General features: G+C 42.6%; 1 protein-coding gene across 6 annotated transcripts in view; it reads left to right on the plus strand.

Annotated features, from left to right (window-relative positions):
* Positions 1-27164, plus strand: part of PNPLA4 (patatin like domain 4, phospholipase and triacylglycerol lipase) — a 52206-nt gene that overhangs the window by 24465 nt on the left and 577 nt on the right. For 2 of the 6 annotated variants that reach the window (XM_045813617.2, XM_087860404.1), the window contains exons 6-7: positions 1961-2113; positions 2374-2627. In XM_045813617.2, coding sequence (XP_045669573.2) covers positions 1961-2113; positions 2374-2505 — 285 coding nt within the window. In that variant the 3' untranslated portion in view covers positions 2506-2627. Of the gene's footprint in view, positions 1-1960; positions 2114-2373; positions 2628-7025; positions 17687-25912; positions 26757-27164 lie in introns of those variants that run through there. The other 4 variants (XM_045813618.2, XM_045813619.2, XM_087860405.1 and 1 more) reach the window with 4 other exon arrangements.

Genomic DNA, 27164 nt, shown 5'->3' on the forward strand with positions numbered 1-27164 from the left:
TTCATTTCCTTAAGCTGAGGGAGTCAGATGAGCTCGTATGACACACGGTACATACTTTTAATTTCCCTTGATGAAAACTGCACAGATTGTTACATCACTGGTGATCTACTCTATTGAGAATATGAACGATCATTTTGGAAGGTTTTCTTTTTTTTCTTCCTTTCTAGGTATTAACATATTCCAGAAATCCGTATCCATGCCCAAAGCAACCAGAAAAACAAAACAAAACAAAAGGAAGTTCTGGGACAAGAAGGCACGGGAGCAGATACTTTGGGGCCTTCTCACTGCAAATCTCCCTTATTTTAAACTGTTTATATAAACATGCACAGACACAGACACATGGGAACATGGGTGTGTTAAACACAAACACATATGAATACGCATCTATATAATACATAGAATGGAATTACATGATAATGTGTGTTATGTTCTTTTAAAAAGAACGACGATATGCAAGTTATGCAGATCAGTTTCATTATACTCTAATCTACTTCTGTTTTCTCCAAGACCAAAATGCAATCCCCTCAAATTTTCAACACCCTTTCACTTTTTCATGTATTTACATTTATTCTCTCTGGGGCGGGGACGTAGCGGCTGGCCAAAGCCACTGTAAACACTGCAGGACTGATCACTCAGTCATTAGCGTTAGCAACAAAAATGAGTGAAAAAGACACTTAAAAACACAAGAGACACCTTAGAACAAAATGAATGTATGTTTTAGGCAAGGTCAGGGCATTTGATACGAACCCGCTTCTCCCTCCTCCCTCTGCCTTTGGGCTGAACAGAACAGCTGTGGTTTTCCTACATGCATTCCAAATGTTCAGGGGAAACTTACTATAACAGAATTCTCCACTAAAGCTGCTTTTGTGGGCTTCTCAACCATTATCAGACTTTGTTTTTTTCCCTGTCAACTGAAGGATATTTCCAATCACAGATACAGCTTGGAGGATTTGTACTTTAGTTCTGTGTGTGTCTTCGTGTATCGTGAGAGCTGATGATGTCAATACTGTCCATTCAAAAGATGCTTGACACTCTTTTGCATTGAAATGGATAGCTAAGGAATATCATCGTCCTGTTTCTTTAGTTGTCCTTTTTCACCACAACTGTTCAGGAGCCTCTAAGAAGGTTTTCTTACCAGCTCTGTCCATCTGTCTCCTCTGGGTATGGGTCTGCAAACACAGAACCTCTTCTGAGTTCACTGGGCTTTGCTTTTTTAATGTAGTACTTCCCGTTCTTTGTGGCTTTGAAACCTCCTGTCTTAAACACAGGAGCCACTTTGGAAATAGCAGGATTTCTGGCTGTTTGGCGTACTTTTAAGGTTGCTACAGAAAATGCCAGTTTCTAGTGTTGGTAATAAAAATGGAATGTCCCGTGGTGGTAGATGGTTTACTCAGTATCAACAGTAAACATGGCTTTCCACTTTGATTCAATGATGAACCCCAACCTTATTACATGTCTTCTTGTGTATGCACTGTTGTCATAAACATTTAGGTACATCTTATGTATAATAATCTAGTTAAAGCTTTGAAAGAACTGGAGAGGGGGTCCTGGGTGTCTCAGTTAGTTGGGTGTCTTCCTTCAACTCAGGTCAGGATCTCAGAGTCCTGGGAGCGAGTCCTGCATCAGGCTCCCTGCTCCAAGGGGGGCTTGCTTCTCCCTCTGCCTCTACCTCCCTCTCTTTCTGTGTCACGAATAAATAAATAAAATCTTAAAAAAAAAAATAACCAACTGAAGAGCCTTCCCAATTCTGTGAGGTTCTCATTATATGGGTAAATGATAGGTGTACAAAGGTTTATACAAACATCACCAATCCGATTGGTGATAATAAATCGTAATTTAAGAGCATTTGCAGGACATGGATTCTATTGGAAGGAAAGAGTCCTATTGAAAACTCTGTGCTCATCTTCCAGTGGGAGGTATGTCATTGACATGTGCTGACAAGGGGTGTTTCTTTCCACAGAAGTGGGTAGATGGAGGCCTCACGAACAGCCTTCCCATTCTGCCTGTAGGCCGGACGGTGACCATCTCACCCTTCAGTGGACGACTGGCTATCTCCCCGCAGGACAAAGGGCAGCTGGATCTCCACGTTAATATCGCCAATCAGGACATAATGGTGAGTCAGAGGTTCCGTTATATTTGAAGATAACCACCTAAAAACTGCCACATGCTTCCAACAAACTAGTATCTGACCCCACACGTCCACAGTGCCCAGGCTGAGAAACCCTCAGCTACTCTCCGGCTGAAGTTAAACCTTTAAAGTTCGATTTTCTCAAACTCATGTTTTAAAATCACCATTTGCATCCATGGTAAGAAATCTTAGGTTACACTTACCTGTACGGTAATGTCCTATAGCTTCCATTTGTTTTGTTCTAGTTGTCCGTGGCAAACCTGGTGAGGCTTCACCAAGCCCTTTTCCCACCACGCAGGACGGAAATGGAATCACTGTATCGACATGGCTTTGATGACGCCATGAAGTTTTTACTCAAAGAAAATTGGTTTGAATAGAATGCTTACAAGTTTATAATGCAAAACAGACTTCATACTTGTTTTTTTCATTTTTGTCCATATAGTTGCTGATGGAGGTTTCTGATGAAATCATTTGAAAAAAAAAACCTATCAGGATTCTCTATGACGTGTTTTTGTAATATTTGTGATTATTATTACTGTGCAAGGAAATGAGAGGTATTTTATGAGGCAACGTCACTGAGAAGGATGCACACAGGTCATGAGAAGTCCTTTTCAGAGAGCAGTCATGTCCTTTGGAGAATGTAGAAGGGTAAGCAATTTGGGTAAACTACGGAAAGTTGAAAATGGAGGCCTGCCACGTAGGCTTTCTTCCTACACGGAATGTGACTGCATGCTTTTCATGTGAAACATGCGTGTCTGACTGGCGTACCAGTCACCCCGGGGTGGAGGCACAGTTTGGCTTCTCATAGGCGGATGTGATTGTGCCTGGTGAGGACACAGAGTGGCTGGGACATGACAGCCCAGAAGCCCGGCAGGTTCAGACACTCACTAGGTTTTCCTTATTCTTCAGTAGAGGTTTATTCCCTCCCTCCCCCACCTTCCTCCTCTTAAACCCCAGCCCCCTCACCCCCACTAACGTGATTATCAGGCTGTTGTGATGCTTCCCTGTTGTAAACCCTAAGCTCTCATTAAGACTTCTGTCTCTTTCTCCATATCTCTCTCTTTCACCCTATGTCTTGGTCTCTCTCTCTCTCCTCCAGCGCCGTACGTCAGCAGACGTTTAGCCATTAGCGTAGGTACTGGATACATCTCCTCTAGGAACCTAGAAAATATACCGCTACGTGTGAAGAACCAAGTCACCAAGCAGCCCAGTAACTAAGACGTCAATCCAAAGTACTCATTCATCTAGTATTTTAAGGCACGTTGTACTGGTTCAGCTCTTGCATTTCTGAGCAGCAGTCCTATCACTTTGAGGATTGGAATGTGGGTTGATACTAATTCGTGGACACTGTCTCAAGTCTTAAATCTGTTTTTATGGGGCTTTGCCAAGCATAAACTCTTAATTACTAAGAGGCACTTAGAAACAAACCAGTTTCATTGCTTGTCTTTAATTGTTATGCACTTCTCTTTTAACATTTGAAACCATTCTTTAAATCAGTTTTATGGCTCTTAAAAGCTCCAAATACACACTTTTTAGCACATAACCACCAACGATTGCCTCTTTTCTTATGAGTTATACACAGACTCATGATAGGGTAGTGATACTCCTTGGGGTATATATTTCTTGTTAGGTAGTTCAATCTTAACACATTCTTTTATATATGACATGAACATTTTCCATTAGTTTCACATCTGTCTGTTCACTAGATTTCCCCCCTTTTATCATTTCATGTGACTATCCTACTTGTATGATATTTCAATACATTCTTTATGGATGCCTGCCCTGAGCAAAAACAAATGTTGGCATGTTAGACATGTAAGGTGCGGTACCAACTACTTACATCTTTGACCACGTTGGTGGACAAAACTTGCCTTGAAAACCACAGTAAGCTCATGGACAGGTGAGCGTGCCGTGCAGCCATGTTCTCCCATGAGGGAAAAGGGGCAGTATACTGCAGGGTCTAGTTTCTACAAGCCAGGGGTGCTGGTCCGAGTTCTCGAGCGGGGCGGGTCACAATGCATGCTCTGTGGTGCTCAGAATGTGTCCTCATGCATCTCTACTGATGGAAACCAGGCACTCCCAGCAGACCCAGATCCTGATAGGTTTGCGGGGTAATTACTGTGATTGTCAGCCTGATATGTTCCCTGTCCCCTGTGGGGGCAGTTTCCTAATGCCTTTGAATCTGTCATTTAAAATTTCATTAGTCTTTCTCTTCTTCTTTTCAGTAACACTCTTTACTTTGTAACTATGGTAACCCCGTTTCCATTGACAATTAGAGAAACTAGATTTGGTTTTGAAGTTAAATAATGCTCTAAAGGAGCAAGTAGTATATTAAAACCAAACCAAACCTCTGTTACATTGTGGTTTCCCAATATTGGACGTATTGTGTGTGTAGCAGAAGCTTGCAAAGAAACAGCCGTATGGCTCTGGGCATTGAATAGGAGTCTAAACAGACAAGGGCACTTATAATGGGCAGATTTCAGTTGTTCTGCTCTTAATTTTTTTTTCTCCTGATGGTTAAAACAGATACATATAACAACTTTCCCCCTTTTTATATTTGTAAATATTAATCACAGAAAGTTTTTGGATCCAGTCCCTTAATTTTATAGTTGAGGAACCAATAATTAAGGAAGTTCACGGTTTTGAGGGCTTTTTGCCTACGCTCTATCTTCACTATAGCAAAATAAAATTGGAAAGTTGCAGTAATTATCCCGATAACTCAAAGTGGGAGGAAAAGCAATCTCTAAAGGCCACAAAAAGTGGACACATTTTTAAACAACAACAATAATAATTACTAACGATTAGTCGCAATTACTGATAATTTCTAGTAATTATTATTAATTACAGTTATTATTATTATTTGCAGATCGACAGTTCAGTTGGGCTGAACTCACCATGTAATTACTCACTTTGCCCTTAGTTTGACCTCTGGTGACACAACTGAAACCTTGGCTTACTCCATGCTAATACATATATTTATGTATTCCTGACATTTGTCTCTTCGGTCTAATTCCTCATGCACTTGACTGACTTACAGAGGGGCACACGTAGGATTCAGACAGTATTTCCGAATATACATCCCTGCACTCCTTACAACAATAGCATCTCCAACTTAACCCGGGAATAAGGTAATGTCACGTGGTCAGAACCACGCATGTGGACAAGCGACCTTAAACGTACATCTGTATGCAGGCATGCACATACCTGAAGTGCATGGCATGTACGTCTGAACCATGCAGACGTGAAGCGTTTACTTACTGATTCTTTCATTTACTAACTGTGAATTTTTCATTTACCTACCGTGTTTACAAATGTCCTTTTGGGGCGCCTGGGTAGTGCAGTCGTTAAAGCATCTGCCTTCGGCTCAGGGCGTGATCCCGGCCTTCCGGGATCGAGTCCCACATCGGGCTCCTCCACTGGGAGCCTGCTGCTTCCTCTCTCACTCCCCTGCTGTGTTCTCTCTCTCCCTGGCTGTCTCTCTGTCACATAAATAAATAAAATCTTTAAAAAAAAAATGTCCTTTAAGCTGTATACAGTCAAATTCACTTTCGTGGGTGGACCAAGGAAAGCGCCGACCGCTGTACCGTCCACATATGGAAAGCCACAAAGTTCCAGCCAGTGCAGGAACATAGCCCTCTCCTGATGGGTTTCTTGGCTTTGCTGTATGATCTTGCAGCTGTGGGCAAGCTCATGGCTGCCACGTCCCCCCTGGCTCAAAGGCTGGGGTCTGTAGGCTGGGAAGGTTCGTGCATTTAGACATGTGCTCAGTCCCATCCTGAAAAGTGCAGGTCAGATGACATGCTCTACCTCCAAAGACTGGGATTAAGCCATACAAAGCTTCTCTAGGACGTACGTGTGAGCTCCTGCCTTCATGCAGCGCACTCGATCAACTAGGAAATGGAGATGCAAGAAATTCAGGCCACACCAGCAGTGCGAAAGGGCCAGGAAGCTTGAGGGGTGTGCAAGGTTGCTGCCTTCCCTTTGGTCACAAAGTGAGTAGAGCCCATAGAGACATACGGGTATCCACTGGTGACAACAGAGACGTACTGGTATCCACTGCTAGCCAAGATCAGAGCTCCACCATCACCCCCAACCCATCACTCACCTGGGAAGAGAGGAGAAACCCTAGTTTAGAGGCTGAGGGATGACACCTGTTCCAATCCAGAAGTCCCTTCGGGAAAGGGGAAAATTTGCCCAAAGAGTGATCGGTCCCTGGGCTTGCTTACATGGGGGGACACTTTGGCAATGGGCACCCTTCCCAGTGCCCCCAAAGGTAGCTCCTGGCAAGGCTGTGGAGCTGGGAGATGGAGCTGTGCTGAGCAGCCTGAAGCAGATGCACGTGCCTTCAAACCCAAGGCAGTTAGCAGTGCCAATCCCCCCTAAAGCAGGAGGGGATGTGCTTCACTTTGCTATTTCTGATTGCTCCTTCCACTGGCTGAAGAGAATCATGGCAGTGTTACTGTCCGTATCAAGATGTGCTAGGCCCTTTGGGCTGCTAGAACACAACACCAGACACTGGGTGGCATCTAGACAACAGGAATTTACTTCTCACGGTTCCAGAGGCTGCAAGTCCCAGATGAATGCACAGCAGGGTGGTGTCTGCTGAAGACCAGCTTCCTGGTTCAGAGACAGCCATGTTCCCACCATGTGCTCACAAGGCAGAAGCGGTGAGGGAGCACTTTGGGGTCTCATTAACTAGTGCCCTTCGGTCTGGACCATGTGTCTTCAGTTTCCTACAGTTTGGACCATGTTATCCAGTCTTTGACTTCACGGCACTGGGAGTATCACTGGGAGTTTGGAAGATTATGGGTCCTTTCCCCTATTTGTTTCCTAGGATGGCCATAACTAGAACCACAAACTGGTTGGCTTAAAACAACAGAAACTTACTCTTTCACAGGTTCAGGAGGCCAGAATCCAGAAATTAAGGTGTTGGCCAGCTTGGTTGCTTCTGGAGGCTTAAAGAAATCTCTGCTCCATGCCTCCCTCCCAAGGTCCGGTGGCTGGTGGCAGTCTTCGTCATTTCTTGGCTGTGGCAGCATCATTCCAACGCTGCTTGTCTTCACATGGACTTCTTCCCTGTGCATGTGTCTGCTTATCTTCCCATAAGGATGCCAGTCTTTGCACTGAGGGACCACCCTAAATCCAGGACAATCTCTGCTTGACATTCTCAATGAATGATATCTGCAAAGACCTATTTCCATGCGAGGTCACATTCTGAGATTCTGGATGGACATGACGTTGGGGAGTCACTATTCCACCCATGAGAGTTATTTTATAGGATTTCCCTGTTTGGGTTTATCTCATATTTCCTCATGATTGGCTAGAAAAACACAGATGTAATGCTACCTTTGTTCTCATGGCGTGTTATCACGTTGGCATGGGTTGGCCCATGACACAACCTGGGTTAAACAGACGTGCGCCAGGCTTTCCCCCTATAAAGTTATTCTACCCCCCTTTATAATTAATACATATCTGTACACAAGCATTTTCAAAATCTTATAAACACCTGCTTCTTCGTCAAGCTGTCCATTTGTTTATGTCCGTGTGGACCCATGGTTTCCTCTTTTATTCAATGGATTATAATCTGCTACTATCATGGTTTATTTTGATGCCCAAATTGGCCTGTTTGGTCACTGGGAACCTAGTTTGGCCGACACCTGTGTCATCATCCTTTGTCAGATCCTCGTCATCCGTCGAGCAATTCCTTGCTTTCCACGACAAGATTCTCTAGGCTTCTCTTCTACTTTCTCTTCCTCAGCTCTGGAATCCGCCATTGCTGCAAGTGTTTTAATCCCTTGTGGTAGAAAATGGTATCTCTATTTACGGTCGGAAAAAAGAGCAAAACCATTTTCCTTTGGAGTTGTGTCTTGCACACCCAAATCCTCAACAGTTGAGGAATGAATGACTCCACACCTCGACAAACAAGATAATCAGCTAAAAAATATGGCGAGAAGTATTCATGTAAAAGTTGACCATAATATATGAAAATAGTACTTTTATACTAGCAGAACTTCAGAAGTGGAACAGTGCATCCGCAATAGCAAAACAATGCAAATCATCTAAAAAATGTGCAAGGGGCGCATGGGTGGCTGTCAGTGAAGCGTCTGATTCTTATTTTGTCTCAGGTCTTGATCTCAGGGTGGAGAGATGGAGTGCCTGTGGCAGGCTCCATGCTCAGTGGGGAGTCTGCTTGTCCCTCTGACCCTCCCCCTCCACTCCTGACCCTGCTCCCACTCTTTCTCTCAAATAAATAAATAAATAAATAAATAAATAAATAAAATCCTTTAAAAAAATTAAAATGTGCAAGAAATCTGAAAAGTCTACAAATTTACCTATTTATGTGATCATACAGAATAATGTTTCAGAATGGGAACATCAAATTCTGGGCGGTGTCTACTCTCTTCATATTAAGCCACAAACATTGCAAATTTGTTTCACACCCCCAATGTTTATGTTTTCAAAATGTGACAAATGGATGTTAAAGTTCAGCTCGCAGAAGGAAGGCTCAATGACAGCCAAGAAAGGTTAAGTAATTTTGTAACCTTAACTTTCTTAATTTCTTTGGAGAATTTTTTTCCCTAATGTCTTTCGTCCACTTTTCCAAGGAGGCATTAGCGATGTTTTTTATTGAAGGGAAGCCAAATAGAGGTCATTTTTTAGGACAGTTAATTGTTGAAAGCTGTCATTGCATGTGAAGGAAACCCAATTCAAATGACCTTAATCCAAAGAGAAATACAAGAAAGACGATCGCCACCTTGTATGGCAAGGACTGTACCTTTGGTTGTATAATCCAGGCACATCTGTGCACCTGTTCAAATCACGTCTCCAGATACGATCTGGCTTTAAAACAGGTTCTCTCCAGACGGTGAGTAAGGTGGCTCCTCTCTGAGCAAAACTCATTATTTTACCATAGAAGTGTTCAAAGGGCATAGGGAGGGATTTTTTTTTTTTTTTAAATAGGCCTAACATAAAGTCCAAGAAAAAGTTCTGATTGGGTGCCATTGGGTCACGTGCCGTCTCTGCCCTCCTGTGGGTTTGTGGTTGGGTATTCTGAAAGTTCAGGCCTGGAGCCCAATGGGAAGAGAGAAATACTGAAGTATTTTTATTACTGGGTTTTAATGAAATTGACGTTTGCACAGTAATGCCATTAGAAGCTCTTCCTCCACGGAAGCCAGAGTTGTACAGTTTAATCGCAGGAGAGGTGCACTGTGTTGAGGTCAGCAGAGAAGGCCAGTAAGATATGGATGGAAAAACCATGGAACGTGACACCACAGGACTGTCAATCAGCGAGAGCCAGTATTTGTGGAGGGATGGCCTCATGAAACAAATATCGAGTTGGACAGTTAAAATAAATGATGTAGATAAGATGCTCATCTTTAGTTCTCAGGGCACGGCTTGCAAAGACATTTGTTAAGTCTTGGAATGATGTTCCTTTAGGTTCCAGGATTTCAAACTGTGGTCTTTAAACCAATGCTGGGGCATCACTTGGGAACTTGTTAGAAATGCAGAAGCTCAGGCTTCATGCTCAACCTAATAAACAGAATCTGCATTTTTTTTAAGTGACATTACCAAATGATTCATTGAGTTTATACTGGTCAGATGGTATTTTCCACAGTAATGGGAAGAAGAAATTGTTCCGGGGGGGGGGGCAATGGCAGATGGTACAGGCAATATTGCCGTATTTTATTGACAGATTTTCCCCCACGATGTTTGGTATTAAAGGGATGGAGAGAAGACCGTAAACGTGGAAGTTAGATGTGTGGATAGACACTATTTTTGGTTGGGGACAGCTGGGAGACAGGGAAGGAAGAGGCAAGAATATCTGTCAGCAAATGAGGAAGATCCAGCGCATGGGGAAAAGGAAGAGAGCATAGAGGGCATCCGTATATCAAGCACATTTCCAGTGGAAGTTGGTAGAAGCCAGCTCAGAAGCGCTGGTGGAAAACCGAGGAGGAACTCCATCAGAAAAACAGGATCTTAAGGGGACTCGTTGGCTATGCCAAACGTTTCTGAGCCATTGAGAAAAGCAAGCAGGGCATTGGCTTTCATCTCAGAACAAAAGTCAGATCATTCTAGTTTAGAACAGCTATGAAGAAAATGTGGGTCTGCCAGGCCAGCTCGGATCACTGAATCTACCATTTGTGAAACCAATCTGTGGTCTCTGTGGCTTTCTACCACAATTAAATAGCAGACACCTGGAGACAGAGACTAAGGATCCTAGTGGCAAAAAGTGGCATTTTATGGAGTGAAGGCTGCTAGGGTGGTAACAGAGAGACGCTCTGCTGTCAGGGCTGTCCTGGCTTTCGGTGCGTAGGATAATGGATTGGAAGAAAGGAGGCACTAGAGTCTGGTAGAGAAACATGGAAATGACACAGTTCCAAGTTATTTTCCATTTGATGCAAAATTCCATAAAACCTCCTGTACGCCTAAGACGGTAGTGTTGGTGTGCAAGTTTCTAAACTCACCAGAGAAAATTACCTTACCTTTGACATTAACAGAAAACAAACATCCAAATTCCATTACCGCATGAGGAAAGAGTCTGTTAATAAGGGATGGGAGGTTCTGCAGTAACTTATTTTAATGGTTGGTAGTGATATTTGTCTTTCTCCCTCCAATGGTAGAATGGCTTCAGTTCACTTAATAATTTAAAGTATAAGACTTTGCAAAAGTTTACGTTACCTTTGTACTATACCCGGATTTTGAAAAAATCTGCTTTTAAGTTCTATTAAATTAATTCTAAGGTTTAAAGGGAGCCAATGGCAAATGTTTGCGAGTAAATTCAGTCTTGGGCTATCCTACTGTGGCAGAAGTTTTGTTCCTTGTCTCTTGTGCTCAACTATCACGTGTCGCCTGTTCTTCTCAGAATCAGCCAGGAAACACATCTTCCTCCAGTGGGAATACCACCAACTTCTCAAAGCCAATTCAGCAAACCTTCTTGCACTCACTCTCATTTTCTTTTCCTTCCTCCATGCTCAGATAGACAGAATGTCTCTCCCCTCTCATAGCCCAGAATTTGTGCATTGACCTTGTAGCCCCTCTTCTTTTTTCAAGGGGCCCTGGTGCATCATTTCTCTGCTCTCTCCCTCATCACTACTACCCTATCCCTTCCCTTTCATACTTACCCATGCTAACCGGCTTTGCTATCTCCCATATGAAACGTAACAAGCTCCCCTGGGCCCCAGTTCCCCAAGACACCACCCTGTCTCTCTGCTCATGTTTAGAGCCAAATTTCTCAAGTTGTACCACTGCCCACCTCTGTTGACTCACATCCTACCAAAGCTCCTCTTTGCTGGTCTGGCTTCTCTGTCCACCTCCATCCAGGTGTCTCCCGCTCAGATCTCAGAGAGCTGGGTGTTGACAAACACAGGGGGCAGTGTTCATTCCTGTCCCACACGCTGTCCGCAAGCATGCACACTCTCCGGTACTCTTCCTCCCTGGTCTCTGGCTGTGTTTCCCAGAGCCCAATGCCAGCGACTTCTTCTGCCCACCTCTCAGGTTGGGGCACGTCACAACACTTTGCAAGCCCCCACCCTTTCCCACTCCTTCCCAACGAGTGAGAGGTTCTTCATGTGCAACTGATCAGACGATGGCACCCAAGACCAAGCCATGGACAAGATACCCATCATATGACCCCCAGACCCATCTATCCAAGTGCCTGCTGAATACATCCACTGGGTAGTCTCAGAAACGCCCTCAAACTAGACATGGCTTTCACTCATCTATCCGTCTCACCCCTCCCATCGTGCAGTCACAAGTGACCCTCAGTATGTTCTTCTTTCTCAGGTGGTATCCACAGGGTTAACATATACAGTCTTCAATTTTACCTGTTATCCTTTGACTTTTAATTCTTTCATCTTACGCTTTTAACAGCTGAATTCTATCACATCCTTCTCCTTCAATGGTGAACATCTCTATTAAGAATTAATTCCATGGGCACCTGGATGGCTCAGTCATTATAGCATGCAACTCTTGATCTCGGGGCCGTGTGTATGAGCTGCATGGTGGGGATAGAGATTATTTGGGGGAAAAATAATTAATTCTATTAATATACAACAAATGTTTCCATGGATGGTCTTCTTTGCTTCCTATTACTTGATTTAAATATTCTAAAACCACACATTTTCGAATAGTGATTATATCGTTCATATTTTTAGGAACTTATTTACCATATTCCAGATGCAATTCTTTCCTTAGTTTCAGCTTCCCTATCCCAGTAGTTATTTCTAGAATTTAATTTAAATCTCCATTTCTACTAGCTAGGAACAATGTGAGATATCGATGCCTCTGCCCTTTTTAATGTTGATAGATTCCTCATATCTAGAAGTTTAGGTGCCTGGAGAATACCACTATTTTTTATTTGAAACCCAGTTTATTTCTGTAGCATTCTTCTAAAGACCATATTTTATTTATATAACCAATAAAGCAAAAGCTTATTAAACAAAAAGAGTAGGTTTCTATAGACATTGAAACGTTGATTACACATCTAACGACATTTTCTAATCATTTAAATCAGAATCTGTTATGTCTGACTTTCTTAAATGCTTTACGTGTCCTATGGAGCAGACACAATAAAGCACACGTACTATTGAATGTGTTGAATGGTGGACTGATTCACTTAGGATAATCAGATCGAAAGTACTAATAAATGTAACGGGTATTTCATTATTATCTATATTCTTATTCTACTATTATTAGACTTGTCTTTCCTGCGTTTCATCAATTTTAACAACTGTACACACTGTGTCAAATATTTCAATAATCTCACAACCTAACAGTAAAGATTTTTCATAGCGCACATGGTTGAAGGATCCGGTTTATCAACCAGTTTATTCCTGGAATAGGTCGTGAAAATTTTTTGTGTGTTCCCAGTTGATTTTCCTTGAGTCGATTCCTCAGCTGGCATGGTCCTACTTTTATTCTTATCTTTAGTGCTTTACAGAAGGAACTGTCCAAGTCACTGCTTCCAACAGTTGATTAATTTTATTGGGAATGTTATCCCCACTGTCACTTGATCTGGACATCTCATCTCCGTCGTACAATTCATCATAAACATATTTGTATTGGGCTTCTTCTGCCTTCATTATACAGACTGGTTATAGAGAGGGACCATTCTCGACCACTGCTGGTTCTGAAGGGGACCTGGTCAAGTGCAGTGAATCTGACAGCTGAGGTCAAGGTTGCTCTTGGAAATCACGACTATCCTTGCTCATCTACGTTTAGTCCTGGGTAGTGACTTCTCTTAGCATTATTTTTATGAGATGAACATTCTCCACGTTTGGTCCCTTTGACTCTCCCATGCATATGGTGATCCTTTGTGCATACCAATGGAACACATGCCCTGCACTTTCCAAGCTGAAGTACTGTCAATTCTGTCCACGTGAGTTTGTCCAAATTTGGGGATGGTGATAAAAAATAAAATTATGGAGTTGCTTTTGATAGCCATCTGCCTTGCTCAAGAAATAGTATCTAAACACCCTCACAGACTATCACCAGCTGCGACTTTAGAACCAGATTGGTCCCTTGGAAATAAAAACAGGTGTTTTACATACTATAAATATAGTTAGACAGATGGAATGTTTAGAATAAAGAAAAATACTCCTTACTTACTTATTTTAGTTCCCATTATCTTGCTCTTCCTGAATAATCCGCAACTATCAGTAGACTGTTACTTATGGGAGAAAACAGCCAAGAAAAAGTGAAACAAACGTACTTTTGTTTACAGCAAATAACAAAATATAAAAAATCAGATACAAAGCAGAACCAATGCAAAGTACTGAAATAATATACATAGTCATTAACATTTATATTACCCTTACGTTGGTGCTTGCTAATTTATTTTGATTCTGACACATTTCTGCAAAATACATATCTTCATACTCTTTTTTTCTTTTTAAAGACTTTATTTTACTTTAGAAAGAGAGCATGCATGCAAGCAGGGGGAGGGGCACAGGGAGAGGGAGATAGAGAGAATCTCAAGCAGACTCCTCACTGAGCACGAAGCCTGACCTCATCCATGCTCAGATCATGACCTGAGCGGAAACCAAGAGTTGGACGCTCAACGGACTGAGCCTCCTGGGTGCCCCTATCTTCATACCCTTGATGAATACTCTTATCTAAAGCTCTGTTCATGTTTAGCATATTTTTCTTATTCTTTCAACTTTTATGACACGAGATAATTTGCAACAATAGTCACAGAAGTTTACATTCCTGAAATTTTGTAGAGGAAAAAAGTCACTTATTTTCACAATGGCCTTCTACATGCAAAGCACTTGGGCTGAATAACCCTTGTGGTTATTTTGAAGATGGAGATGTGTGATGGACAAGATGTGACACTGTTAGCTTCAGGGGGGGGTTACCTCTTCCCTATGACTTAGAACACTTATTTTTATATGTACATATATAGTTTAAATTATTTTTATTTTTTTAAAGATCTTACTTATTTCTCTTAGAGAGAGGGAGAATGCAAGCAGGGGGAGGAGCAGAGGGAGAGGAAGAGAATCCCAAGCAGACTCGCCGCCCAGCACAGAGCCTGTCTCACGGCTCGATCCCATGACCCAGAGACCAAAAGCCCAAACCAAGAGTTGGACGCTCAACTGATTGAGCCACCCAGGCGTCCCTATTTATATTTTTTAAATAGAATATACAGAAAGAACGCTTAGCCATAAATATTCAATGAGCAGCAGCCAAATGCCCAGCTACCTCCTCCTGCACGAATTCTGAGTGTTTTTAGAAAGTTTGCATCTGGTGGCTAATCTTACTTTGAAAGTTGTGTATATGTTTTTATTTATTTATTTTAAGGTCACATTTTTTTTTTTAAAGATTTTATTTATTTATGTGACAGACAGCCAGCGAGAGAGGGAGCACAGCAGGGGAGTGGGAGAGGAAGAAGCAGGCTCCCAGCGGAGGAGCCCGATGTGGGACTTGATCCCGGAACGCTGGGATCACGCCCTGAGCGAAAGGCAGACACTTAACGACTGCGCTACCCAGGCGCCCCTAAGGTCACATGTTTTAATTCAAAATGGGAACATAGCTACGTTAAAAAAAAAAACAAAAAAAAAACAAAAGAAGTCTTCATTACTCATATCCCTACATTAGGAATATTACTTGTTATATTTTTGGTATATATTTGTTTTTTTGTTTGATACACACACACTAAACTACATTTTTTAAGATAAAGAATAGATCTGGTTCGTAGTTTCTATACAGTATATATTCTTCTACAACTTTCTTTTATTTTTTTTAGCATCGAGTAGCGTATCACAGAAATCATTCCCTTGAATTCACTCATTACTTTTAAGTTGCCTTGTCTTAGGACCCTGAAATTCAAATGGTCATTTCCTACGTTTGCTCACTTAGATTCCCTCTGATCTTTGTGCGTGAATCTTTGCACAACACACATACTTACACTGGGAAAAACCCCTGTGGGTACAATTGCTGGCTCAAAGGGAACACAAAGTTAAAATTCCAAAAGCTCCTGGGGAAACTGCCCTACAAAAAAGGCTGTACCAAGATGAAGTCTCTCAAAAGATTCTGAGAACATTTTTCTCCCCACCATCACTAACAATGGATAGTATCGGTCTTTTCCAATTTCATTGACCAGGTAGGCAAAAATAAACAAACAGGAAATAGGCCTTGTTTTAACTTAGAGATCATAATATTATTCAGTTGGGTTGATTTTATCACAGTAAAGATCAATTTTGTCCATGTTCAGAAAATCATGCGTTACACTATTTTCACTATTCGAATTCCTTGTTAATATATTCCTTTGCGGTAGTAGTGAATCTGATGGTGATGGTGGTACGGTAGTGTCCTACTAGTCCTCTTCATATTTCCATTGAGGGGTAAGCCACTGCTCAGTGGTTTAAAGGGTATGGAAAATGGGGAAAGACTTGAAGTATCGCCTTCTTATTCCTTCATTTACATCTATCCAAGAGACAAGTGTCCTCCAAGGGCATCTGTGGGTAGATGGCCTCGTTTGGCAATGCCTCTCTATGAACCTTTCTCAGCCTTAAACAAAGCTTTCCCTCAACTCCTACTTCCAAATTCGGGCACGGAGGCCACCTCTGGTTTTCTTTTCTTTCATGAGAGACGTAAAGAAGCCCGTGATTTGTAATCCATCCAGCTTGGTAGGTCCGTTGGAACGTGCTCTGCTGGCCCTGATGTTTCCGAAGCTGGACTCTAAAGTTTGTATAGGGGGAGAAGATTCTTCAGTGCTAATTCACTCTCAAATACACATGACATCCAACGGTTTGGAATATGGGTCTTTCTGCAGATCTCCACGTAAGTTCTTCTGTCTGAGCTTAAGTAATTAAGAGAGTAGGAGATACATGTGGACTGAAACCCTTGCTCCTCAGAATACGTGAGCCAAACAGTTGGTACACTTGTACATGATTAATGTGATTTGTGAAATTCTGCTTTATTGAATTTCTTTGCTCATACCAAATGGTGTCCAGCTGGAGGGAAGTCTGTACATTGCTTCACAGATCATGTATAATAAATAAGCTAAAATTACAAGCCCAATGTGATGTTTGAATTAATATTTCTAATTTGAGATGTATTTCTAAAACGGAGAGTAAAGAACAATTTTTATACAACAAAGAAAAAAGAATTGTCCAGAATTTCCCAAATTTTTATAAAATTTGCAGATAAACACTTGGTAAGCACATTACATTTCCACGTAAGCAGATGTTTCATATGGAACATCTCAGTAAGTTTGCTGTGCGTCCTGCATAGCACTAAAACATAATTCCCAATGAGAGCAGTGTCCGTATGTTAGACTTACACACATTAACACAGTCGACATCCATTCAAGTGTTAATCAACATTACAATCAACCTAACAATTTGATATTTGTTTAGGGTTCTTCTAAAATTAACTACTCATAGAGAAAATGATGAATGGAATTAGAAAGCAATGCTATACCCAAGAAAACAATAAATTCATTTCTCTGGTCATTTAAATCTTACTGTAAACGTAGGTAGGACCTGAAGAGGAGGCAATGCCGACAAGAGATGTTCACGAAACATTCTCTTAAGCACTCACTCATTCACTATTCACTGAGGAAAGGCCAGCATAGCAGTGCAACCCCAGGAACAACTTCGAAGCAAGTATGTGCTTTTTGGATGCAAAATTTAAGACCTTCTGTGAAAATGGTTAGAGGGACCAAAGTGACAAGTAAATATCATTGAAGTTTCAGATAATTACAATTTCTCATCAAAATAAACCAGCATCTTGCCTTCAGAGCACATTAATGGCACTAACTTAGGAGTCAAGGGAATTCTACAATGGACGGCCGTTTGCCATCTCTTGCTCATGAAATCTGTTTCAAGATTCTCCATCCCTGTGGCTTTAAGTTAATGCTTAAACGTGCACATCCTTTATGGTGAATGATGCTCATTCGGAGGGATATAATGTTTTGTTTTTTTCTGGAGCCAGATGTTCCTTGTCTTTCAGAGTTTATGACTTACAGTTGTTAAGCATTGTCTGCTAGTCCCCACTACCATCCCAGAAGAACAGAGTTCTGTGGGTGCTTTAAGTGCAGACTTTTTTTTTTTTTTTACACTTTCATCCTGCAGTCCCAATTTGCTTAGCTCTGCTCATGCCAGTTCTGTGCTGAAACACACGTTCTGGGTTCCTCTTATTTGGGTCTGAGCGTTCTTCTTTCTCACAGAGAGGAAGACTGTTCTAACAACTGGATTTGCTTTCCCTAAGCCTAGGATACCTCTCCCAAGGTCTATTGTGAAAATCCACTTCTGTACGGGCTTCTCTTTTATCCCTTATGCCCCTTTTTATGATTCTTCAGCATCTGGATTGGTTGCCTCTTAATGAGGTTAATGACTCATTAGCCCTGGTAGGGATGGCATTCATTTGTATTGAGATTCTCCTCATGGCTAAAAGAGACATACGTGCATTAATCCTACATATTAGAATGATTAAAAAGAAAAAAAAATTAAGACTAAGGATGGATTACCCTATGGCAGATATGCAGTGTGCACCATATGGTAGGATGAGAAGCGGGTACCCAAATGGTGATACACAGCTCTAGGACTCAAGATGATTACTACATTGAGAAGAGTCCTTGAATACATGTTGACATGTAGAAGTAGTATGGAAGATTTATTTTTACAGATTTATTTATGTATTTTGAGAGAAAGAGTGGGGGAGTGGGGAGGAGGGGCAGTGGGGAGACACTTTCAAGCAGACTCCCGGCTGAGTGAGGCCTGATGCAGGGCTCAATCCCACAACCCCTGAGATCATGACCTCAGCTGAAACCAAAAGTCAGATGCTTAACCAACTGAGCTATGTGGGTGTCCCTGAAAGATTTCTTTTTTTAAGTATTTATTGAAGTAATCTCTACACCCAACTTAGAGCTCAAACTCACGACTGTGAGATCGAGAGTCCCAGGCTCCTCTGACAGAGCCAGCCAGGAGCACCTGGAAGATTTTGTTTTAAGGTGTGGGAAAGGAGAGTGGGGAAAGCGTTCATGCATTGGGAGGGATGGTTAAAGGGATGCTTTGTGGAGTAGCATGGCTGGTGAAGGCGTGGGGAAGATCACTCTGGGAGAAGAAAGAGCGTGTACACAGATATCTGGAAGCTGGGGGCATGCTAATATGACATTCATTCATCAGAAGCATCTTCTAAAGGCAGGATGGTAAATACTGGGAGATAAAACTGCAGCACATTCTGGCGACAAAGCTGTGTTGGCCCACCTGAGCAATGTGCAGGGACTCCTTTAGCGGCCCAAAGACACTGATGATCTCTGAGTGTGGAAGCAGGAAGGCAGCACCGTCTTATTTCAGGAAGATAAACCTCCAGTCACTGAGAACCAGGAAAGACTGAAGTAACCAGTGTGAGAGATAATTATAATTCTGTGAAGGCAGTAGAGGGATCTGGATTAAAATAATGGCAGAGAAAAGAGCAATCGTTGAGTTTCCTATTTCATTAATGCTACTTGCGTCCCTCAGATGTCTCCACTCTGACTGAAAATAATTCTTCAAAACTTGGATGAAATAACCTTTTAAAGACGTCTTTTTTTTTTTTTAAGCATCCATGAATTAGTCTTTATTATTTCATACATTTTTTGGAATGAATATTTTAGGAATACCTTTTTTGCTCAAGTGAGTTATTATATAGTCTTAGAAATTTATTTAAATATCAGTAGTTTTAATTATCAATTAATTAAGGTCAATGTTTTAAAAGACTTGTTCACAGTACTGAAGAGAATCGAGAGAACTGCCAGACTGCTAGTTTCTGGGAGGAGCCACGAGCCAGAGACATCAGGGGGATGTTGGGCCTTGCAAGCCTCTCTGGCTCATAGCACACACTTGGGCTTGGACTTGGGTGGAGCCCTTGCCCTGCACAGGGGGCAGCCGTCCACGGGCAGAGCTGCCCAAGGTCTGGAGTGCCACAGCAGGTGCTCCCGCCTTCAAGCGGGAGCCTCACATAAATGCAAACCAGAACAAAATCAGCAGAACCCCACCACAACCTCAGCACCACACAGAGGGTGGCCTTGGCTCTGAGAAGAGGACAAGGGGAAGAAAATGGTGAACAACAAGACCTCACACAAGTGCGGTCTAGACGAGATGGGTCTGCACTGGCATGAATCCAGTGAGGGAACTGTAGCCCAGCTGAGAGCTGTGGGACATGGGATTGGTATTTGGGTTGTGTGCCCTGGAGCTGGTGGAACTCTGGGGGTGGGGGAGATTCCAAAGGCCTGGTGGAGGGTGCTCAGGAGAAGACCAGACCCCAAGCCATGCTAGAGACGAAGGGTAAGGAGACAGGGTGTATCCAATTCTCCCAGAACTGGCCCCAAGCCCACAGTTCATAGGCAAGGGAATGGAAGGGTCCTTAGGACAAAGCATTCTGGGATGGGGGGAAACCAGGAAGGAAGGGACTTGGTACCTCCCGTTAAGTCCTGGTGGGAGCTCTCAGGGGAGCCAGAAGCAGCTGGGCCATGGGCTTGAGCTGGGTTCCAGGACCCGAAGAGATCCCCGATGCCAGCTACGTGACAAGAGGGGGGCAGCAGGAAAACCCATAGGCACCTGTGATCCCGCCATAGAGGACAGAGCGGCAGCCTAATCCTTGGAGAGGCCGAGCTCATGAGCCAGATGAGAGGAACAGAAGTTCACAAGTGAACCCACAGACAGTAGTGTTGGAAAGCCCTGGTGGAAAGAGGGGGATAGAGCAATAATTAAATTGAGACAGCAAGGGGAAGCTCTCAGTCGAGCTGTTTAGCAGTGAAATATGGTGGCGAAAAGTTGTCTTGAGGGGATATGTTAGGAAGAACTGGTCACAAAATGCACCTGAATATGTTAATGGTCAAAGAAGATGGACAATAACTTAAATTTGTGGAAAGCTTCCCTAATAGGACATTCCAGCTGGAAATAATTCTTAGTAAGTGGCATTCCGTAAGAGCTACAGCTCATTGTGTGCTGTCTGTTCCGGGAACTGGCACACTGAAGGGCACAGGCAGATGAAGCATGCCATGTTCTAGGGAATTCTGTCTGAAGAGTTCTGGGAAGGGCTCTTTACACTCAGAACATTATGGAATTCACAAAAGAATTACAAGAGATGAGTTAGCAGATATGTTGGATTTTCAAGTGTGCAGTCTATCCTTTTAATTGTAGCATGAGATCCATGAATGATGTAAGACTTTTACATAACTCCCCACTATGTTCTTTCCTTCTTACTCCCTCGTCTCCTTCCTTCCTACTTTGTGTTCATCCTTTCCTCCTTCTCCTTCCTTCTTTTCTTCCTTCCTCCTTCCACCTGTTCCTTCTTTGCATTCATCCTTGCTCTTTCCTCCCTCTCCCTCCTTCCTTCCCTTCCCCTTCCTTCCTTCCTTTCCTTCCTTCCTTCATTCCTACCTTCCTTCCTTCCTTCCTTCCTTCCTTCCTTCCTTCCTTCCTCCTTCCCTCCATTCCATCCAGTACAACACAACCCAGTCATTCTCGAGTCCCAACATCAGCAGAAGGCACATATCGTCTCTGACCCCCACAGTGAGATGGAAGGGAGATGGAGGCCTAGCCAGTGGGGGCTGGAGTGTGCCTAGTAGCCACTGTGGGCCCAGGCATTTCTCACTTGGTGGCCCCACTACAAGCTCAGCTGGTGAAGTCCTCAGAGGAAATAAGAATGCTTCCCCGCAAACGAGATACCTGAGTCTGAGAACACGCTGTCATCAGCCCTGACAACCCTCCATCGCAGCAGGACCCTCGGCCCTCAAGTCCGCCAGATGGTGTAAGTTGTGGCCCCCGAGAAGGCTGAATGCCTACCCCCATGCCTACATCCCAGTGATGGGCAAGTTCTCTTTGCTCGTAGGAGTCCCCAACAACAGCTGCCTACTTTGTATGGCTTCCCCAAGTTGCATGCTGTTCCCAGATCTGCCAGCCCTGTCATCCACAGTTTCTTGAATCAACACAACAGATTTTGGACATTGGGGGCAGTTTGCTTCCGGCCTTTGAGTCTTGCGTGTGTGGAGCCACAGATGGAGCTCAGCACTCACCTCCCCACAGCCTGAGTAGCTCCTGGAGTAACACCACGTTCTTCATTCGCCTCCGTCCCCGACTCTCCAGCTTGGGTGGGTAACCTGTCTGTCCTGAAGCTCCTCTCCTTGTTCCAATCCGTCTTGAAGCCCATGAGCTTGTTCGCCATCAGTTCCTTCCCCAAGGTCTGGACACATCACCTTACTCCCCAGAACATCCCGCTGAAACGTAAGCAAAGTCAAACAACCAGTTCAATGGTATGAACGGCCTATTCCTTTTCAATCAGCAAAGTGTCTTCACATTTTGTATAATTCTTCCGTTTATAAATACAAAGCAATCACAGTATCGAATATATTTCTTATTTATTTCTCTACAACCTTGCACACAATGCCTATTAGTTGAGTTTCTAACCCAATTAATAGAGAGGAGAATGGGAAAGAGTAGAAGATTAATATTCCTTGTAAAATTCACTACTCCAAGGTCAGTAAAATTCCATTTAATACAAAGCTTAAGAACTCAAATAGATTTAAATATATTATTAATGAAATCACATCTTCTTTTATTCACTCAATAAAGCATGAGCAGATTTATTTTTATTATATTTCGATTCATTTATTCAAGAAGTATTTTTTAAAAACGCTAGGCTCTGAGGACGCCAAGCTACATGGACATGATTCCTGTTCTCACAGAGCTTACATTTCCTGGGATGTGAGGGTAGGAAGATTTCAGACGATATATATAGGAAAACAGATTTCCCCAACAGCAGAATTATAAGAAACAAGTTCATCTCTAACACAGTGGTTCTCAACATGGACAATGTCTGGGTCATTTCTGGAGTGACAGCTGGAAGGGACCACTACTGCATCTCGTGGGTGGAGAACAGAGGTGCTGTTCAATGTCCTTCGATGCAGAGGACGCCCCCATGTCAGCGAAGTATCCAGACGCGAATGCTGGTCGGGCTGCGGTCCGAAACCGTGCTCTGATGCTACGGTTATAATCATGTGCCTTATATTCTTTTATACTTATCTGCTCTCACTGAGAGGCTTACATAAGACATTTTTACTGCTTTGGAATTCCAATAATATTTTTAAGATTAAAAATTACTGGGGCCCCTGGGTGGCACAGCAGTTAAGCGTCTGCCTTCGGCTCAGGGCGTGATCCCAGCGTTATGGGATCGAGCCCCACATCAGGCTCCTCCGCTAGGAGCCTGCTTCTTCCTCTCCCACTCCTCTGCTGTGTTCCCTCTCTCGCTGGCTCTCTCTCTCTCTCTGTCAAATAAATAAATAAATAAAATCTTTAAAAAAAAATAAATAAAAATTACTATTTGTTTCTAAGAAGAAAGGGCTTATGCCTTTCAGCATTTTTTCCTTAAGTATATGCAATAATCCAATTGCCTTTCACAAAATGCCTTCTTAAGGAAGGAATGTGACTTTCAAAACCTCACAACACTGACCAGCACCACCATCCGACTGCAGACTGACCAATGCCAAGACACTGTATTTTTTAGGAAAAGTATGAATCTGAGGAAGAAATCTAATGATTCTGTATGTGTGCCTTTGAAAGCAAGAGGAAGTCTTGGAGGATTCCAGGCTCTTGGCTGCGATGGCATCTTAAATCCAATAAAACTGGCATCTCTTGTCCATTCCAGGCTCATCTGTGTCGCCAAAAGAGACAATTATCAGAGCAAGTGGATCAAGAGAAAGGTCGCTTTCTTGACGGTCCTGCCAAACACAAATTCCAGATTCATTGCTCTCTGCAAAACAGAATTAAAAATACTACATCTCAAGCAATGGCAATGGAATTATATTCAGTTTGATTCAGCTGCCAATGAAACTGGGAAACTCACCTAGCGCTCTGGGCAATGCTGTCTATCCCTCGGAGGCTCTTCTTGAAGGCCAGACTATGGGGAACCTCTCTGCTCTGCGTCCCTGCCCCCACCGTCCCCAACCTCACCACCGCAGCAGCTGCCTCTATGTCCCCTTTGTCTTCCTTAACTGGCTTCTCTCTTTGGCGGGGTTTCGTTTTTCTTTTCTTTTCTTTTCTTTCTTTCTTTCTTTCTTTCTTTCTTTCTTTCTTTCTTTCTTTCTTTCTTTCTTTCTTTCTCTTTCTTTCTTTCTTTTCTTTCTTTTTCTTTTTCACAGACAAGAGTCTGCACCTAGTGTATGTCTCAAGAAAGCAACTAATTACAGTGCTGTATATTCATAACATTTTTACGTTTCCCTCTATCCTTTTTATATCTTTAATTACATTTAAGCGTTTGAGGAATCCATTATGTCTCGTAATCAAACATCATCTTGCCTTGCTTCTAGTCCTCTTTGAGATCTAGATTTCTAAAATGACTTCTATTTTTGTCTGCTTAACCCCATCCTCTCTGGTTTTCCTGGACGGAGAACGATGTTTCAGTGGTATGTCTGTGAATTCCTGCACAGTCCAGGGACATGAGTTGCCTGGATAACTGTATTTGTTCTCTGGCAGAAAATATAGGAGAAGACAGTCACAAGAGCCTGGAATTTGTGGACAAACAAAACCGAATTCTCCTCCTCTCTTACCTTCTCATAAATCCCTTAATCTCCTGAACTAAAATGGATCCATCAGATGAATATAGGACTTATTCTGACATCGTTACGAGGATTGCATACATGGGGGATGACGGCAGCTCAACACATATTTATTTCCTCTCCTGTAAAAATAAGGTGCCCGGGCTCCTCTGCAAAGCAGGAGGACCTACCAGACCAGACCTGGTTTCCTCTTTCCCTGATCCCAAAAAACCTTTGCAGACTTTTTCAATGGAAAATGCCATCTGGACCTCTGGGGGCCAAAACGCTAACCAGCTTCTTCTCTACCGCAGAAATCAATAAGATACACACATCTCACACTTGAACTTACCTTGAGGTAAGAAGGGCAGGGGATTAACTGACCTGGGAACTAGGTTTAAAATTCCTTAAATTTAAGAGGATTTGTAACAGACGGGGTTTTGTGGGCTTGCAAACCTCTGAAGCCTTCGTTTGTTTTAAAAAGATACATGTGAAAAAATAAAAAATAAAGAGCTGCACGTGTGTACAGGAAATACAAGGGATTGTCACAAAGAGAAAGCACACTTACGTTCTTGTAAAAAAAAGGAAGCATCCGCAGGTGTCACGTGGGGAGGAACAGGGAGCTAAACTACTTGGAATCACTCAGGATAAATATACGGAACATTTCTAGGAGTCAACGTGCGTGCAAACTTTACATAGGTGGAAAGATTCTTACAAAAGCCAGAGAAACTAAAAGCACATTATTTCCCTTAAAAAAAAATTCTTCCAGGTCACAAGTGGAGATACCACATTACCTGTGCATTTGCTTGCATTACATTTAGGTGGGTACTAGCAACACGCGGTGAGAAAATTATACCCGTAGAATCTCCTAGGTTTTCAGTTTCCATCGGTAGCCCCGTATAGTGGTACTGTTCCGTATCACGTCCGACACCGTGTGCGGAAACAGGAGCAGAGAACACACCAGGACTCCTGTCTGCTGAAGAGAACATTGTTCGGAGAACATTCTTAGCAGCATTGCTACCAGCAAAGACTTTTCCTGTAACGTAAAGGAACAAATCAATAGATGTGTTGTGGTCATTTGTCAAAATTTCAGATCTCAATAATGATATTCCATGATACCATCAAAACAGCATGTTTGGAGCTAAACATGGACATTGCTAATAATTTAAAATTAAATAAATAGTTTAGACAGGAATGGAGGTCTTAAAACCACAAAACTAGTTACGTATGTATGTACACAGAAAGGGGAGTGTTACAGAGCTCCCCACAAAATAATGAAATCATTGATTAAAGGAGGAAATTCTGGGGCGCCTGGGTGGCTCAGTCATTAAGCGTCTGCCTTCGGCTCAGGGCGTGATCCTGGCGTTCTGGGATCAAGCCCCACATCGGGCTCCTCCGCTGGGAGCCTGCTTCTTCCTCTCCCACTCCCCCTGCTTGTGTTCCCTCTCTCGCTGGCTATGTCTCTGTCAAGTAAATAAATAAAATCTTTAAAAGAAAAAAAATGTTAAAATGTGACACAGGGACTGTAATAAAATATTCTCAATACCTTTATCCCACAGATTTGTTTCTAGAAATAAATAAAATCTTTAAAAATAAATAAATAAATAAATAAATAAATGAGGAAATTCAATGATGGTTACAGAAAGTCATTATCAAGAACTCTTTCTGCTAACTTCAGGCATGTGCCCCATTTCATTATGACTAACTAAAAGGAAATAATAAAATAAAAAGCAAAATAATTAAGATCTTCTCCTTCTGTTTCATTCTAGCTATGGCATGAATGTGAGCCAGCCATGACAATAAAGAATGGGCAGACCTCACACTGTTTCCAATGAAGCTCTAAATCCCTGAGCTTGCAAAACTAAAATAGTGTCACCTTTTGGAAAATGGACTCTGTGAGCTCAGCAAGGCAGGTGTGAAAGAAGTTACAATACAGCGGCATCGTACACAGGCTGACCCCCTCCCAGTGGACCATTTTTTGATATGGCCAACCAACCATCACTGGGTTGCTTCGTGGGCAGAAGTTTATCATTCTGGACAACCAGGAGGCCTTTTTGCTGTTAGGCATATTTGAATTGTAAGGGGGCGAACCTATGAAGTGCAAATTAATAAACAATGGAAACAATGCCAACGTACAGCTCATCTTAGAGCTCTGCGGTTCACAAGGCCATAATGGGCTTCACGGATGTCAGCAAGGCGGCAGTCCTTTCTGGACACTCCAGGGCCGAACGTGTTTTCTTGTCTTTTACAGCTTAGGAAGGTTGATCACATTCTTTGGCTTGTGGACCCTTTCCCCTTCAAAGCCAAGAGTGACCCAGTGAGTCCCACCACCCCAATGTCACCTCATTCAAATGCTGACTCTGCCCTCCACATTCACATTTAAGGATTCTTATGATTACGTGGGTCCACGTGGACCAGAGCCAGGATAATCCTCTTATTTTAAGGTCCGCTCATTAGCAGGCTTCATTGCCCCTGCGGCTTGAATTCTCCTTTGACATTTCAGGTGACATGGTCACACTTTTGGGAATGACGAGACAGACATCATTGTGGGAAGGGGCATTGTTCTGCCCAGGAGAGCGAGCATCTACTTCCTGTTATGTTACACATCTGAAACTGAAGTACATAGAGTTTATGAGATTGAGATTTAAGGCATAAAATTTAGAATGTACTCCGAAAACCACATCATTCTGTTTTAAATCTATGCTCTTGGGCTCTGTTTATGTATATCGAATTCTGACGTATTTCCAAGGATGATGTTGTTAAATGGAATCTTCTGTGTGCCTTCTGCAGAAACATCCTAAATGTGAAAACATCGAAATCTCATGCGTGTTATTTTTAAACCTCAAAGCACATAACTATTAACACTTATTTATTTGCCAAGTAAATACAACAAGACAAGGCATGTCAAGGCACCACAATCTCTAAGGAGAAGCCCATGGCATAGGAATAGGGAAACCACGATCTGAAGTAAGCTTGACACCCAACGCGGGGCTTGAACTCATGACCCCAAGATCAAGAGTT

This window comes from Ursus americanus, chromosome X (assembly GCF_024610735.1).
Source record: "Ursus americanus isolate L20-20 chromosome X, mUrsAme1.1.p, whole genome shotgun sequence".
Taxonomy (NCBI): Eukaryota; Metazoa; Chordata; class Mammalia; order Carnivora; family Ursidae; genus Ursus; species Ursus americanus.